This window comes from the organism of the source record quoted next, unplaced genomic scaffold (assembly GCF_019419815.1).
Source record: "Pyrus x bretschneideri cultivar Hongxiangsu unplaced genomic scaffold, Pyrus_bretschneideri_v1 Contig19, whole genome shotgun sequence".
In the NCBI taxonomy this organism is placed as follows: Eukaryota; Viridiplantae; Streptophyta; class Magnoliopsida; order Rosales; family Rosaceae; genus Pyrus; species Pyrus x bretschneideri.
The window spans coordinates 4,425,478-4,443,462 of record NW_025999490.1 but is presented as its reverse complement, the minus strand read 5'-3'; the positions used below and the strand labels follow the sequence as shown (position 1 = coordinate 4,443,462).

General features: G+C 37.4%; 3 protein-coding genes and 1 long non-coding RNA gene across 4 annotated transcripts; 1 reads left to right on the top strand and 3 right to left on the bottom strand.

Annotated features, from left to right (window-relative positions):
• Nucleotides 1–7,858: 7,858 nt before the first annotated feature.
• Nucleotides 7,859–8,640, bottom strand: LOC125476422. Its single transcript, XM_048582600.1, has 2 exons — nucleotides 8,331–8,640; nucleotides 7,859–8,189 (listed from the first exon to the last, which is right to left on the bottom strand). Exons 1-2 carry the CDS (start codon nucleotides 8,520–8,522, stop codon nucleotides 8,031–8,033), a joined length of 351 nt encoding a protein of 116 aa, XP_048438557.1. The 5' UTR covers nucleotides 8,523–8,640; the 3' UTR covers nucleotides 7,859–8,030.
• Nucleotides 8,641–9,344: 704 nt separating this feature from the next.
• On the top strand, nucleotides 9,345–12,701 carry LOC125476423. Its single transcript, XR_007257736.1, has 2 exons — nucleotides 9,345–10,356; nucleotides 10,506–12,701. It is a non-coding gene; the product is annotated as an uncharacterized LOC125476423 (long non-coding RNA).
• On the bottom strand, nucleotides 11,908–13,394 carry LOC103936674. Its single transcript, XM_009346553.3, has 2 exons — nucleotides 12,990–13,394; nucleotides 11,908–12,768 (listed from the first exon to the last, which is right to left on the bottom strand). The coding sequence occupies exons 1-2, from the start codon at nucleotides 13,155–13,157 to the stop codon at nucleotides 12,166–12,168; spliced, it is 771 nt and encodes a 256-aa protein (XP_009344828.2). The 5' UTR covers nucleotides 13,158–13,394; the 3' UTR covers nucleotides 11,908–12,165.
• A 2,394-nt stretch (nucleotides 13,395–15,788) lies between these two features.
• On the bottom strand, nucleotides 15,789–17,757 carry LOC103936842 (probable O-methyltransferase 3). The gene is made up of 2 exons (XM_009346750.3): nucleotides 16,719–17,757; nucleotides 15,789–16,282 (listed from the first exon to the last, which is right to left on the bottom strand). Exons 1-2 carry the CDS (start codon nucleotides 17,493–17,495, stop codon nucleotides 15,983–15,985), a joined length of 1,077 nt encoding a protein of 358 aa, XP_009345025.2. The 5' UTR covers nucleotides 17,496–17,757; the 3' UTR covers nucleotides 15,789–15,982.
• Between the last annotated feature and the right edge of the window lie 228 nt (nucleotides 17,758–17,985).

Sequence of the window (17,985 nt, the reverse complement as noted above, 5' to 3'; positions counted from 1 at the left end):
TTATGACCTCACTACCCACAAATTCTCTACCTCCCGTGATGTGGTCTTTCATGAGGACACCTTTCCCTTTGCTTCCCAACCACCAGATCACCAACCTGATAATGTTGTTCTTCCCCTTCCCCTTGATACTACCATTCCCCTTCCCATCGACCTACCTGCCCCTACCACCACTCCCATCACCCCCCCTTCCCACGACACACCCCACGACGCACCACACGACCCACCTGCCCCTACCCTTGCCACCAACCCTTCCCCGGACCCTCTCATCACCGAGCCTGCCCCTTCACCTCTTCCCCTTGCCACTCGCCACTCCAACCGTCCTTCCAAACCCTCCGTGCGACTTCAGGGCTATCATTTATATCATGTACACTCGCTTGCTCCCAGTGCCACCTCCTCTTCCATGTCAGGTACACGTCACCCTTTATCTCATTATGTTTCTTATGCTCATCTTTCTCCTTCACACCGTTCTTTTGCTTGTGCCATTTCCACCATTGTTGAACCCACTACTTTTGAACAAGCCAATAGTGACCCTGCATGGCAAGCCGCCATGCAATCTGAACTCCTAGCCTTGGAACAAAATCAGACTTGGACTCTCACTCGTCTCTCTCCCGGTCATCGAGCTATTGGTTGTAAATGGGTTTACAAGGTCAAGTATCATTCAGATGGGTCTGTCGAGCGTTATAAAGCTCGCCTTGTTGCCAAGGGTTTCACACAACGTGAAGGTATCGATTACAAAGAGACTTTTGCCCCTGTTGCCAAGCTTATTACCGTCCGCTGTCTTTTGGCCGTAGCTTCTATTCGTCATTGGTCTCTCCACCAAATGGATGTTCAAAATGCCTTCCTCCATGGAGACCTTGGGGAAGAAGTCTATATGCAACTGCCTCCCGGTCTTCGTCGTCAGGGGGAGCACAATGTATGCCGACTCAACAAGTCACTTTACGGGCTTAAACAAGCCTCTCGCAGCTGGTTTCACAAATTTTCCACTACCATACATCAAGCTGGATATCACCAATCCAAGGTCGATTATTCCTTATTCACCAAGGTACGTGATCACTCATTCACAGCTATACTAATCTACGTCGATGACATGATCATCACAGGCAATGATGAAGAGGCCATTCGTGATCTCAAACAGTTCCTTCACACTCAGTTTCGAATCAAGGATTTGGGATCATTAAAATACTTTCTCGGCGTAGAAGTGGCTCGGTCTTCTCAAGGTATTTCTATCTCGCAACGGAAATACACGCTTGACGTTCTTGATAAAGCCGGCTTACTGGGTGCCAAACCTGCAAAGTTTCCCATGGAAGAAAATTTGAAGTTATCTCCAACAGAAGGGCAAGTTCTTCATGATGCCTCGAAGTATAGAAGGCTTGTTGGTAAACTTATATACCTCACGATCACTAGACCGGAAATTTCATATGCAGTTCATGTACTCAGCCAATACATGCAGCAACCAAGAAAACCACATTTAGATGCAGTCCATCGTCTTTTGCGATACTTGAAAGGGGCACCTGGACAAGGACTTCTATTTCCTTCAAAGGGGGACCTACTCTTGGCTGGATATTGTGACGCCGATTGGGCTCGATGTTCAATTACTAGGAGATCTGTCACGGGTTATTGCATATTCCTTGGAGGAGCATTGGTATCTTGGAAAACTAAGAAACAAACCACCGTTTCTCGATCTTCAGCAGAAGCGGAGTATCGTGCCATGGCCTCTGCGACGTGTGAGCTTACATGGATGAAATATTTGTTGGCTGACTTACGAGTTGATCATCGTGTGCCAGCAAAACTGCATTGTGACAATCAAGCGGCACTTCATATAGCAGCCAATCCCGTGTTCCACGAGCGTACCAAACATATAGAGATCGATTGCCATGTTGTTCGTGAACGTATTCAAACAGGGTTATCACGACAGCTTACGTTCGTACTGGAGCACAGTTGGCTGATATATTTACCAAGCCGCTTGGACAAGGGATGTTTCACTCATTACTTGGCAAGATGGGTGTGATTGACATTCACACTCCACCTTGAGGGGGAGTATTAAGCGATAATATCTTGGATTGTGATTTGTTTCCCTTCCTTTATTATAGGAATAGATTGATTTGTGTAATCCTTGTATAAGTTGACTTCCTAGAATAGCCTATTACATGTTGTATAAAGCTTGTACTTCTTGTGAAGAATATCAATATATGAAAACATCTTCAATACTTCCCTCTCACGGCTTAAACCCTAGAAACCTACGGAACCCTAGCAGGTCCATATTTTAACAGGTTTACTTTTTATAAATCTCGAAGTTCATACTACGTAATTTAGATCATCTTTATTTGGATTTTGGAGAGTTATTGAAAAGTTCGTTGACGAAATAACCATGGACCTACAATCACAAAACAAGCTTCATTACTGTAAGTTTTGTCAAAGTATCGGACTAAAGACTTACTTCCAACGATACTAATATTATTTTCAACTTATTAATTATTACATGCACATCAGACATGAGTGAAGTTTTATTACAAAATGTTGCAGTTTTAGTTGGAATGAAGTTATAATATATAACCCAAAAGGCCTTGATTTTAGTTTTATGACAAATGACTTCAGTCTTAGCTTTACAATGATATATATTTTTCTGTTGATCTCACAAGAAAATTTTCAAACATTTTTTGGAAGAGAAATATTATACGTGACAATTAAGAATTTAAATACTCTAATTTATAAGAAGATAGCCGAATTTAAATAAAAGGGTCTCACTAAGACCATCTAGCGAGCCCTTTTGTCAAAACGAGTCTCTTCGAATTCCATTAAAACTAGTCTTTGCAGGTAACAAATATGAGACTACACCAACTCTTAATTTACTCCAGTCCAATGAAGCCCGGTGATTGCAAACAAACACACCCTTTAAGTAAGCTAGTGGGGTTTTGGAACTTGGGGCTGGGATTTCTTTTATTAAGAAAAAAATGTCAAAACTGGTGATAATTTTGTAAATATCAAATATCAGCCATTTGTTTAAATACCGAAGGACGAATTTGAATTACTACATTATTACTAACTCATTGTGAGACCAAGCCTACGCATCCCTCTTAGTGTAAATAATATCGTTTGTTCAAAAATAAAAATAAAAACTCAAAAAAATCTAAATATCTCCCTCACATTCTAATAATTTCACACCTTCTTAGCACAAAATAATTTTTTCCCATATATTTACTCATTTTCTTCCTACTTTTTCTCCAGTTTAATTAATTTTAAACAATACATAATAGTTGATGAGTTAGACTGAGTGTTGTACAATTTAATATTCCTCAATATATTATTAAATAATAAAATATTTAGAAAAAAAAAATATAGCTCATGCGCCATTGGTGATGAAAAATGATAACCACTCTTCTAAAAACTCTATTTTTAGTGTGCTATATATACGAATGGAGGCCAAATATAAGAATACCATTAGAGATGACCTTAGGTTAAAAAACATCATTAAAAAAGCAAAACTTAATAATGTGGGAGACAATCTGATATCATAATGCTGTCCTAATGGTGATCAATTAAAACTTAATTAACGAATCTTTTTAATAACATCCTTCGACTACACTCCTATCGTTGTCAGCTCGAAACATTTATTATGTGGTGTATCTCTTTATGTGTTATATAGACGATATGGTTAATTTATTATAATTTTAAAAGCATAATTAAAAAAAAAAAAGATGAATAATTCTGATTGAAATTACAACACTAGCCAACGAGGGTTGGTTCAGTTGGTAAGAACATGCTTGTGGTTAACCTCCAATCCAAGTCGATCCCGTTACTAGTTGTTTTCGTTAGTGTGCGATTTGTAAATCTTTACATAAATTCATATTAGTTGCAACTAATAGTTAGATTTTATGCGTAAGATTTCTCGGAATGATGTCCGGTGACATGGTAAAACTGTAAGTGAACGAAATTAAAATTGTTGCTAAAGCAGTTATGGTTTTGCTGGGTTTGCCAGGCTAATAATTTGCTCACATGAACGTGAAGGAATCGAAGTGAAGAGTGAAAGCACCCCTTTTTGCAAGTTGGATTTACGTGAAAGATTTGATGAAACTAAAGTACTTTTCACCGTCTCTGAATTTATCCAAAAGAAGAACGTCAAATGTGGACCTACGGCGAACAGGTATAACTAGGGCATCTCTAGATGAATAATTCAACATGTTCAAGATTCAACGCCATTCTAATTTTCAGTTTTATTAGTTTTGGTTTAATAATTGGTAATCATTTTAAGATTCCTTTTACGTTAACATCATGTAAACTTGGATATTTTGAACAAAGGGTAGACACAGGTACTGGATCAATTGAACTTCCAAATTTCGATAAATCTTCATAGATGATTTTAGTGCTGCTCTTTTAAAAGTTGGAGTTACCTTTTGTACAACTGCTTATTAAAATGCCTCAAAGAGGAGTTGCTCGTCTTAGTATGAATGATGGAACTCTGATTTAATTTTTTAAGTTATTGTATGTTTAATAAATGTTTGTGAACTTTTACATGTGACCCTTCGAATAATTTTTCCTAAATCCACCATGTTTGAACTTTGAATATGTTCTGCAAGAATGATCTCATTGATACTGAATAAGTGAACATACTAACCCTAGTGTGGCAATTGTAAATCATGCAGCAAATCCGCAGCCAAGTGAGTTCACAACCTAATAACCCTACAAGGTTCCACTTTGTGCAAAACCATGTGACACATTACAAATACGAATCCAGTGGGCCAATTGTCTCCACCCTCTCCTGTCCTCTCCTACCCCCACCTTTCTTGATTCTTTACCATGCACATGACCTTCTCTTCTTCTTCTTCTTCGCGCCTGGCGCCTTGGTCTCAGCAAAAACCCATGTATCAATGGAATGAATTACCAAGATGAATTCACGTTCATTTGACGATTTAGTTTAATAATATATTGTCGTGTGTAAAACCTTTTTGTGAACATGTTCTAAGTAGGTTGCTCTCATATATTAAACAAACATATAACTCATAGCATGATATTTTCATGTGCCCGAAAATCAAACAAGTACATCATGTGTCGCTTTATAAAATAAAAATATACTTTTTAATCTTCCTCTCATAACATTAAGACACATACAAAACAAATACACCAACTCGGACTTAAAGTACATTGAAAAATCTCTCTAACTCAATACTTGTTTGATTGGCGGGTGGGCTGCAGGTGCCTTGCCAATTGATGCCTGAGCTTAAATAGTAGAGAATTTTAACAAAAAACTCTTGGTACTGTTTACTTTAACAAAAAAACCATATTTTTACACTAAAAAGTCAATCACGGTACTATTCACTTTACCCTTTATTTTATCATTTTTGTTAAAACTTAAAGTTTTCAAAGTATTTTCATTAATTTTCTTTAAACAGTAATCACTCCTGCTCCTTCCTTTCCTTCAACAAGTAAACTTGCATAAAAATAATTACCTTTCAGAGTAAATAATAAAGACAATTTTAGCGCATTTGTCCTTGCGTTATCTTTGTCCTCCTTAATCGATTGGACTCGCTCTTACGACCAAAGGGCCCAAACGACTAAAGGCGTCGCTTTTGCAGGAGAGACCGCTCGACTTTTACGGGGGTGCTGCCCTGCCCGCCTCTGCCCTGCCCCAGTGCCTCTGCCTCTCATTGTACTTTTGTCACTTCAATCATCGCGCGCACCCGACGTCGTTTTTTCACTTACGCTCCTTCTCTGTCCCCTTCCCCGCCATGCGTTGCACTGACGAAGGGCTATTTCCGTCATTTCGGTGATTTGAGCCCAACAGAGAAAATTTTCAGTCTTCCATTTTTCCTTCTTGCTGGGCATGAGGGTAATCTTATCTCGAGATTCGGATAACACGTGTTGAAAGATGTGTGGAGCAGGAGGACCTCTCAGGAACTGCATCATTCGTTGTCGCTGGCAGAGGCTGTCCGGTTATGTTGTATGGTAAACGTTTGGTTTCGCATTCATGATCCATGAAACTTTTATTCAACTCGACAAACGTTAAGCTCAATAAACTAACAATAACCATTCATTTCTGGCCTTGGCCGACGCCGGGCACTTTTGATCACTGCTGGAGTTCCTAAAATCGTGGCAAGATAGGATCACGACCGTTGCGACAGACAAAGTAAACATGGCAATGGGTCCAAAAAACCACAATAGAAAATTGAGAGGAAAATTAATAAAAATAGTTTGAAAACTTTGAGTTTTAATGATAAGGACAAAATAAAGAGTAAAGTGTATAGTACAAGAATTGATTTTTTAATGTAAAAATATGATTTTTCGTTAAAACTCCCAAAATTGAGAGCAAAGTAGAGTGCTCTAAGACCCAATGACCAAAATTTACTTCCCCTTTCAACTGCTCTCCCGGCTTTCTTCATGTTGTTGTTCGCACTAGCTCCCAGTGCAATTAACAGGTATTTTGAGAGCAACTCCACCCCACCCAAATGAATAACAATTGACTGCAATGAATAGTAATTGGCCAAGTACATCTTCACCTCTAAAACTAAATAACCTAGTCTATTTTATTAAAATATCATTAATTTTTATTATAAAATAATATAAAAATATTTTATTTTATTTTTAATTTATGACATTTTCTTTATTTATAAAAAAATATATCATTAATTTATGACATTTTATCTATTTTTTTTTAAGTTTTTTGGCCGAAAAATCTGGACCATTGATATGAAAATCTAACAGTCCAGATTGTGCCACGTCACTAGCTGTTTGGTTTGACTTTCAATTTTTTTTTACCGTTGGAAATCCAACGGGCGAAGACGCGCCATGTGGTCATATCTCGCGCCCCTTTAGTGCGCTTGACGCAAAAAAAAATTCTGGCCTTCGTTGATGTTATGCTGGTGTCAGCATGACGCTAGATAGACCGGTTCCTCCCACGGTCCATTTTGGGCCGTCCTATTTTGTGGGATGGAGTGAGTTTTTTGGGTGCCAGCCTAATTTTTTTAGGCTTTGGGCTAGCCTCCAAAGGCAGGCTGGACCAAGTGCTTGGCTGATAGGGCCGGTCTAGAGATTTTTGAGGCCCGAGGAGACGCCAAAAAATGTGCCATCATTTTATATAAGAAAATTATTTGTTTTCACACTTAAGACATCGATAAAATTATATTTATAAAAGCACTTCAAACTTAATAATTTAGAAACACGAAAAAACTAATCTATTTTGTATCGTGAGAAGGAAACAAAAAAAAAAACTCTGGGTTTACAAGTAAATAGATATGAGTTTTGTTTTCCATTTGAACTTTTAAATTATTTTTGTATAAATCGTGAGGTGTTTTTTCTTATTTACTAACCTTGTCAATATGGGACTAAAAAAATAATGATATTTTTGAGTCTTTAATTGATATGTATAAGTAATAAATGGGTACTAACTTAAAACTTTTTGATGACATGTCATATGATTTGCAAATTTGGTCTAAAAATTTGGTCAACGCAATACTCTTTGTTGAAGATTAGACTTGAATTGAAATAAATATAAAATAACAACCTACATAACTACTAGCTACTAAATAAAAGTAAATTAACAACCAAACAAAAATTCGTAAAAATTGAAAAGAATAAACATGCACTTAACATTTCGAATTTAGGATCTCTCATTAATTTTAAACAACAAAAACCATTGATTCTAATTAAACTTCTTGATCATTTAGCCAAATTTTATATATTTATATTCTTATGAAAAGAAATTTGTAAAACTTGAAAAGTAAATAAGCACACACATAGTGTTTTGAACCCAAGACCACCTCATTAATTTCAAACAACAAAACCATCCGTTAGTTAAATTTTTCTGTCATTGAACCAAATATTATAAATTTATACTCTTATACAAATATATATAAATATACCACTCTAATAATTTTGGTGCTCCTAATTATTTTGAGTCCCGGACGGTTGTCCTGATAGCACTAGGCCTAGGCCGGCCCTGCTGGCTGATTGAACAAAGCATGAAAAAGCAAGGAGAAAAAATGTCAAGAGGCAGATGTACTTGATGGAAGTAGTTGAAGGGTTTGTGTTGCCATATATTATTTTTTTTGGAAGTTGTTGTTGGAGTTTGCCATCCAAGCTCCAATGAGAGCACAGAGAGTTAGAGAGGTTGATGCTAAGGACGCAGTTGCACTTGTATTGGAGGAAATCACATCAAGAGCTGTTTTAACTTTCCTTGCAACTTGAACATCTTCACCCTGATGCAACCAAATGGTAAACAAATTAACACGGAACTTGCAAGGGCTCCTAGCTGAACTGGTTAGGAGCATTCACCCCTACCCCAATATCAATCAAAAGATCCTGAACTTCGGAGAAATAAAAGAAGATACGGCACTTACCTGCAAGATTTTTCCAACCCAAACTTTCTTGTAATTGTTTTCAGAACCGATGGCGGTGGAGAGAGGGTAAGTGATGTATTTGTAGAGGAGGAAGAGGTGGTAGATTAGCATGATCAAGAGCCCAATTGGGACCAACACCACATCTAAGTACTCTTTCTGAAAATGCGGAAAATCCATAGCTTCTAACCTCATGGTGCTAAAAACAATAATGCAGTAGAGGATTTGTTCTGTTTATAAGCTGTCCTGCCCAAGATTCATGGGATATTTCGGGATTTGTTTAACAACGTAATCTTTGACTCGCTTTCGATTGCCTGTATACTATAACCTAATTACTTCAGTTTCCAATTTATATGCAGCTAGTAGTTGACATTGTAAGATGTTGCAAAAATGGAGACTCACATATGCTGAATATTCTGTGCAAGGTCTAATTTGCAACTCAAATCTTATCACAAGAAGACCCTTTACTCATATATATTAGTTGAGGACTCCATAGTGCTTGGATTTGTTAAAAGCACTCATTGACTTCCTCTTGCATAAGCTCCAAACGAAACATGCTTACAAAAGTTTCTTTTATTAACAATTATTGTTCGTGAAATTTAAACTTTGGACCTCTCTCAACCGGAGCGAAGATTGGATGCTGCTAAACCAAATGGCCAGGCCAACTTGCTTGCAAATGTTGCAGAAGCTGGCCTTACCATTCCGGTGACATATCAAGCATGCTTGACTATCATTATGCCTTATACTACCCCTCGTGCAATTAGGGATTATAATTTCTAACATGAATAGGATTGTTTATTACTTGATGAAAACCACAAATGACAGAACAAATATGTCCAACAAGGAAGAACAAATATGTCCAACAAGGAAGAAGAATATATGGTTTTAGCTGTGTACAAAATTCATGCCCAAGAAATAAATAATACCCTTCATTTACATAGCGATGACTTGCTGATTCGTATCTGGCTTCTTGAAGTCATGGCAACTTGAGATCAGAACCGTTACAACGGAGGAAGCAAGCGTCGGTGTAGGTCCAATAAACCATAGAAGAAAATTGAGAGCAAAATAGAGTGCTCTAAGCCCAAGTGACCAAAACTGAACTTCCTCTTTGAACCGCTATCTCGGCTTTTTTACCATCGATTCTCGTAGTAGCTCTCACAGTGCTTAACAAGTAGTTTGAATGGACAAAGTGGCTAGTTGGTTGAACAAAGCATGAAAAAGCAAGGAGAAAACAGGTCAAGAGGCAGATGTACTTGATAGAAATAACTGATCGGTGTGTTTTGCCAGATATTATTTCTCTTGGGACGAAATTGTTGGTGGAGTTAGCCATCCAAGCTCCAATGAGAAAGCAGAGAGTTAGAGAGATTGCTGCTAAGTTTACTTGGAGGAAATCACAGTAAAAGCTGGTAAAACATTCTTCGTAGCATCTTGGTCCTGCAGCCATCAAAAGTAAACAAATTACGGTTAATAGCGTTTACGTACCCTTGCAGTCGAGGTCCTTCAAATATCGCTTGGATTAAAAAAGGACACATGATGCTTCCTTCAGAAGTTTGCCAACCCAATTCTTTTTGTCCATGTTTTCGTATCCAATGGCAGTGGAAAGAGGCTGCATGAGGTACTTGTAGAGGAGAGGAGGAAGAGGTGGTAAATCAGCATGATTAGAACTCCATAGTTTTCCGATCTCTTGGTGCTAAATGGCGATGAGTAAGGGGTCTTCCTGTTCTATTTATAAAGGAATGGTTCCGACCTTTCCTGTCCGGTCAAGTCCAATCCATGATTCTTGGGATAAGATTTGGCCCAAATCAGAAACTCGCAGAGAATATTCAGCATGTAGGAGTCTCCACCTTGTAGTTTTGAGTTTGAAGATTACCACTTGCTTTCGATTTCGGCAACAGCTTTCAATGTCAACTATTAGTTGCATCTAAATGGAAACTGAAGCAAGCTCTACAAATACATCAATCACCCTCTCTCCACTGTCATTGGATCTGAAAACATTGACAACAAAAATTGGGTTGGAAAAATCTTGCAGGTAAGCTTCATATCTTCTTTAATTTCACCTATTTTTGTGAAGTTTGTTTATATATACTACTCTCAAGTGCATGGACGAAAGCTGTTAACCATTTGAGCTATGAGCCATTGCATGTTCCGGGTTAATTTGTTCACTGTTGGTTGCTGCAGGGTGAAGATGTTCAAGTTGCAACGAAAGTTAAAACAACTTTTGATGTCATTTCCTCCAATACAAGTGCAACTACGTCCTTAGCATCAATCTCTCTAACTCTGTGCTCTCTCATTGGAGCTTGGATGGCAAACTCCATTAACAACTTCTTACCAAGTGAAATAATATATGGCAGCACAAACCCATTAACCGTTTCTATCAAGTGCATCTGCATCTTGACATGTTTTCTCCTTGCTTTTTCATGCTGTTCAATCAGCTAGGCACTTTGTCCACTCAAACTACCTTTTAGCCACCCCAGGAGCCACCGCGAAAAGCGACGTGAAAAAAGCCGAGAGAGCAGTTGAAAGGGGAAGCGAGTTTTGGTCACTTGGGCTTAGAGCACTCTACTTTGCTCTCAATTTTCTATTGGGGTTTTTTGGACCTATTCCCATGTTAGCTTCATCTGTCGCGACCATCGTGATCCTATCTTGCCACGACTTTGAGAAAGTCCGGCGGTGGTTAGAAGTGACTGGCATTGGAGGCCATGGCTACAAACGAACTATTATTAGTGGTTTTTTGAGCGTCAAGTTTGTAGAGTTAAATCAAATTTTCATTGATCGTGAACGCAATAATTTCCAGTTACTTACGTTATCAATTATGTACAACTTTAAATCAATGTGTGCATCTCTCGTATTCACTCGTATTTGTTTAGCATACCACTCCTCCTATACAGATTCTTCTTTTTCTGAATTCGGATTTCTTGAGCATGCCCACCTGCATGTTTATCTCCCCCTCTTGATATGTGGTAAGGTTTGTGTCCCCTCTCGTTTTTTTGTATTTTTTTAAAGAAGGGTAAGGTTTATGTTCCTATTTTTTTTTTTTTTGGTTTTCTTATTTTATGAGAGAGAAATTTTATGTCTTCCTGGCTAAGTATAACTTCTTATTTTCAGATTCATAAATTTCTTTAGTATCATCGAGGTTCTAAAAAAAAGTTAATGTGTGCTTCTAATATGGAGTATGTACACATGTGTTTTCACAAGGATGTCCTATAAAACAAGTTGCATACATAAGTTTGCTTTTATTATTGGGAAAAAATAATTTTATTAGACCAAAATTAATTAAGCAATACTGTCAATTCAACTGCCTCTAAATAAAATATAGAAACCAACAACTTGTCTTGGCTATATATAAAGAGTATTCAAACACACGTTTCAAGTTAGGTAAAAATCCAACTTGTAGTGCATAGGTTATAGACATCTCCAAGTACTAGCCAATCAATATAAATTTACTAAAATAGTAGTTCCGACAACCGATAATATTAGAGAAAAGCACTTGAGAGATCAAACTACAATAAAAGAGAAACCTCTTCATCTATAATGCGTTAGTAGTCGAGTGCAATAACAGTTGATTTTTTTTTTTTTTTTTTTTTCAAAACGAGGATGCTAGGTGCTTATTTGTAATAATCATAATAAATTCCAATCTACTAACAAAATTTTGGGCCATTGAAGGGAAATTTTGAAGTTAATCTCCCAATTTCTAGCTTCCAAAACTCTTTCGTGGTGTTTGTAAGACATTGGTTCTTTTTTAATCAAATTATTGGTTTTTTTTTAATCAAATAGCACTACTAGCTAAGGAAACCTACTACCTAACAACTCCAAACAAACATGCATACACGATTGAAAATTACGCTGTACTACTAGTCGTAGTTTTAACCGTTTCTGTATCATGCTGAATGGTCACAGCCACCTCTGAGATTCTCTCGCCGGTGTGTTTAACGAGCTCCTTTCCCGGAAGGTGATGCTGATGCAGTGGTCTGGTGTTTGTGTCAAGGTTATGTAGAACTATGACCAAAACCATGGAGGAAACAAACATCGGAATCGGACCAAAAAACCACAGCAAAAGAGTAAGAGCAAAATAGAGTGCTCTAAGCCCAAGTGACCAAAAATCACTTCCCCTTATCACCGCCATCTGCACGTACCACGCCGGAATGTTACTATCTGGCATGCTGATCAGGTAGTTCGCATGGACAAAGTGCCTTGCCGATTGAACAAAGCATGCAAAGGCTAGAAGAAAACAAGTCAAGAGGCTTATGTATTTTATTGTGAGGATTGATGGGTTGGTGTTGCCATAGATCAATTCACTCTGGAAGACTGTCTTAGTTGAATTACTTCCGAGCCAAGCTCCAATGAGGGAGCTGAGAGTTAAGGAGATGGAACACAGAAAAGTTGCTGCTGATGTGTTGGATGAGATCACATTTAAAGCTGTGCCAACATCTCTCTTATCAACCTGCAATTAAAGGTATTTAGGTGCAATGAAAATTAGGTTATGCTAGGGTAATAGGTAGCGGACCGGATTATGCAGCAATGCAACATGTGCATTAGGAACCCAAATTGGATGCTAGGGTCACAACTTTGGAAATCTCAAAACCTTTTTTCTTGCACTTATGCCTGTCAAGTTGTTACACAATCCAGTCCGCTCATTGAGAAAGAGGGAGAGATTGTAATTACCTGCATAATTCTTTCAGCCCAAGCTCTTTTGTCATTGTTTTCAAAGCCAAGGACTGTGGTGTGAGGTTGATGGAGATATCTGTAGAGGAGGATGATGTGATAGACAAGCATGATGAACAGTCCACTTGGGACCAAAACCAGATCAAGGTCCTCCTTTCCAAAATTCATAATTTTTGCTTTGCTGGTTCGCTAACTTCAGAATCAAGGAAGTAGGGATTAAGTGGATTCTAATTTATAAATGAATTTTTTTCGTATACATTTCCCAAATATTGTAGGAAGATCATAATTTCTTTGGATTTGTTGGAAGGGAGCCTTGACTTCAATTTCGGCTGCCTGCAAGAGCGACTTGGATTTGCCTATTATTTAGTACTAATTAATTCAGACCAAATGACTAATCCACATTTAAGGACACTTAAAAAAGAAAAACAACAATTTCTAGAAGTGTTGATTTATTGGGCAAAGATAAAAGAGAGGAGCTCCTTGAATCCCTAATTAATATTGCAAGATTGTTTGCATATGAGTTGCTGGTTCTTACATACCCTTTTGGTTTTTGCCTTTTGCCTCTATTACTGCATTGTTTACTTGGGAAAAAACTTTTAATGGCATCGGCTGACTACGACAACACATTAAGTAAAATCTGTATAGGGTTAAGTGAATAAAAATACAAAATAGTCTCGCGCTTATGTTAAAACTGACATCATCTGTCCATATTTTTATGTTTACTTTGTGTTCTTTGTTTTGGTTTCTTTGCAGATTTCTCTTGGCCAAGTTGCCATGGTGAAGTTAAAATCTGAAGATTAGAAAATTTGCATATGGAAAATGAAGAAAGTTAGGCATGTACCCTTTGTTTAATGTGAAGGTGGAGAAAAATCCCCCAATTATATCTATCAAAATGTGAAATGAAGAAAAGTCCCCCAATCTTTATATGTAAAGCCAACAACCCCTTTTAGGTCACAAGCTTCAAACAAAGTTTTGGACAAAAATGCCCCTAAAACGAAAAAAATTCAAAACCAACCCAAAATAATGTAGGGATATTTTCATCCTTTTAACATTTTTTTTAACTAATTAATTCTTTTTGTACATTTTTTTTAATTAGTAACTCACAATAGGCTAGTAATAATGTGATTCAATCAGTTGTTCATTAAATATTATTTTCTCTATTTTTAAACACGTTCAAAACATCTTAAGAGACATGTAATACCAGTTATAAAAAAAATATTTTGCACGCGCATAATAATGTGATTAAATTAGTTGTCAAATCTTTATATATAAAGCCAACAACCCCTTTTGGGGTCACAAGCTTCACCAAAAATTTTTGGACAAAAATATTTTTTTTTTGTTTCAACATACGATATTATCTACACTAAAGGGGAATGGGTGGGTGTCACATCCTGGCCCGGGCCCCCACCATATCCCGGGCTCGACTCTATCGTAGCACGATATTGTCCATTTTGGGCCCCTACTACACCCTCACGGTTTTGTTTGTGGGAAAACTTCTCAGTGAGTCACCCATCCTGGGATTCCTCTTGCGTGAACTCGCTTAACTTCGGAGTTCCTACGGAACCCGAAGCCAGTGAGCTCCCAAAAGACCTTGTGCTAGGTAGAGATGAGAATATACATATAAGGCTTACAGGATTCACTCCTCTGGGCGATGTGGGATGTTACAGTAGGTTTAGCCTCTCAATAGGCTAGCAATAATGTGATTCAACCAGTTGTTTATTAAATATTATTTTCTATATTCTTAATGTAAATTCAATAGAATGTAGATGGAAATTGAAAGACCAATTTTTTTATGTGAATTCAGCTACTTTGATTGGTTTGCGAGGGGTTTTTTCTAGCATAATCTAAGATTATTCATTTACTTCAAATATTTGACTTTCTTTTGTCAATTCATGCATATAAATACATTTAAAACGTATAAGTCGCACGTAGCATGCCGTAATTCAAAAAATGTCTTCTGTACGCACATAAGCGCGTGCATAAAGGCTAGTTATCTATCAATGCAAGAACAATTATTTAATTAAAACTAAGGGAAGTGCTAGAAATAGTCACGTACACGTGTGGGACTATCATAATTATTAATGCTTGTAATGCCACAAAGAACTATCAAAACAAATTTACACATGCATGCACGACTGATTTTGATTTTCTTTTCTGTTGATAGACTGATTTGATCAATCATGTTTGTAATATTTACAAAGTGGTCAAAATTAATATACATGTATGAACGACTGATCATGTCACTCTTTTAGGGTTAATTATATTAATCATTAATAGGTCCCGTTTGGTATTGGTTTTTTAACCAAAAACTACTTCACTTTTTAGTTAAGTAACAAAAAGCAATTTTTAATGAATATTTTCAATTTTTGTAATAACTTCATTAATTTTAAAAAATGACGTTATTTATCAATGTAGACACATTTTGTCTTTAAAGAATAAATTGACCACCACCACCATTGCCATTACCACTACCATTGGTGACACTACCACACCACAATTGTGTCACCAACACCACCAACACGACCACTACAACCACCACCACAAGCATGACCGCCGACGTTAACATCACAACTACAATTGCAACTATCATTGTTGTCACAATCGTCATTGCCATCACCACCACTATAAACACAACCACCAACACTACCATCACAACCACCACCGCCCTCACCGTCATTGTTGTCATCATCCCCACTATCATATTCATCTTTTGTTATTATGTATAATTTTATATCAATTTTACATTAAAATTTACTAAACACTTTTATACTATTTTCATACTCACAACACTTTTATGAATACAGTTTATCAAACGCTCAACAACTTTATTTTACAACTAATTATTCTTAAAACATAGCAGAAGCAGCTTTAAAAAAAAAAAAACACATCAATCCCAAACTGGTCCATAATCATATGGTATGCAATTTGACAGTACTTATTCGGCAATCAGCATCCACATAAATCATAAATACTACATGGTTGCTTCTAACTTTCTAAAGAAAAACTTCAATGAGGGATCTCAAACCAAATATTGGTGTCACCTTGTAGCTGCTGAAACCAGCCTCCAGGAAGAGCTTTTTCCAATCTTTCTCGCTCCTCTCTCTTCCAGTGACCAGAACCATCATCAGCAGATCAAACAAGAGCTTTGCTTCGGTTATTTCATGCTCATCTTTCTCTTCGTTTATCACTATGTCTATGATTATAACTTTCCCTTGGCCATTGCTTGCAATTGCTTCCCTGCATTTCTTCAAAACCTTCAAGCAGTCCTCATCGCTCAGAGCATGCAAAGTCAGCTGCCAATTACCCAATTTTCACATCATATAACCAAAACCGTCTTTGTCAAAAACTTAAAACCTTATTAGCAGCAGTTGAAAATTTAACACAATTTTAAGTTCTTTAAAGAAAAGTACTTGGAACTCCAGGTCCTTTTAACCCATAACCACATTTGTGGCATGTTTAGCTGGAGTCCAGAAAACCATGAATTATTCAAGTTTGAAATAAACATATCATCTTGGTGATCTAAATACTTAGTTGTTCCTGTATGCCACTAAACTTTTATGCCAACTGTTACTGAAAGATTTTTCTGCTATCTGAAAGTGCTTTTAGCCATTTTTAACTACTTCCAAACATTACCATATTCTATTCCATCTTGTTATAATAGGCTAAGTAGTTGATGCAATTACATATGGTCAAAACAGAAGATAATTGAAAAGTTGAAAATTTGCTTACCTTGAGGAAAACAGCATCCGCTGGAGGGATACCCTGGAACATGTCTCCTCCAGCAAACTTCAAATTCTCACCGTCTGGCAAATCAGCAACAACGTGTGGAAGTTCAAGAACTGTGCATTTCAGTTGAGGGAAAGCGTCACAGAGAATTCTAGCAACTTTTCCAGTCCCGCCACCAACATCAACCAATGAACTCAACCCATCAAAGATTGGCTTGCAATCTCTAATCACCAAGTTCATCATTCCAGAATCACTAGCCATTGCCTTATTGAAAAGACTGTTGAATTCGGGGTTCCCTTCCCCGTATTCCCAAAACCCCATCCCATGAGCGCTCTCGAAAGGCGTGACCTCGGTTCCTCGGAACCAGTTTCCGAGGAACTGCCACGGTGCTGCGATAGCTGGATCGAGCATCCCTAGAACGAAGGGAGACAAGCTGGGTACTTTGTCTTTCAGGAGGAGCCTAGAAGACGGTGTGAGATCATACGCCTCTTCTTCTCCTTTATCTGCTTCTCCATGATTTTTAGGAACTTCTTTTCGTGCAAAGAAGCCGGAGTGCACCATGAGGCGCATGAGCCGGTGCACATTACCAGTTTTAGCCGGGTGGATCTGAAGTGCTGTGACCAAGTCAGGTAGAGTAATGGGTTGTCCGTGGCGGTCAATTATGTCCGGTATGCCGAGCTGCACTACACACTTGAGCGACATAGAAGTTATGAAGTTGAATACATGCTTGTACAAATGGGACTGTGCTCCAAACAAATCTCTTGCTTCATCTCCCTCCATAACTATTCTGCAAATTCTTTAGTTACTAACGAAGCAGCCCGGTTTTTATTCAACTAAACTAAAGTCATCTCCATCTATCTGAAAAGGCTATATATAGCTTCATCCACAATTATAGTCCGGCTAAACATAATCCTCAATAATTATTAGATCTAAGCTTATACTTTAAATTTAGTGATTAATTAATTAAATTAATTGAATGTATTCAAATTTAACCATTAAATTTGAATTAATTATTGTAACCGAAAAGTTAGCCCCAAAAAAAGGTTAGGGACTTACATTTAGCTAGTCTGATGCCCCTCTAGTTAAATAATGACTTTGTGTGCTTTATAAAATTATAGATCAGCCATCAATTAAAGATAAAATTTTGGACAAATCGAGTCACTTTTTAGCTTTTAAACCTTTAATCCTCTCTATTAGAGATGATCTTAGAATCATGATATCAAGAAATAGTCAAGAAACATATAACCCTCCACCATATCGGATATCCCAA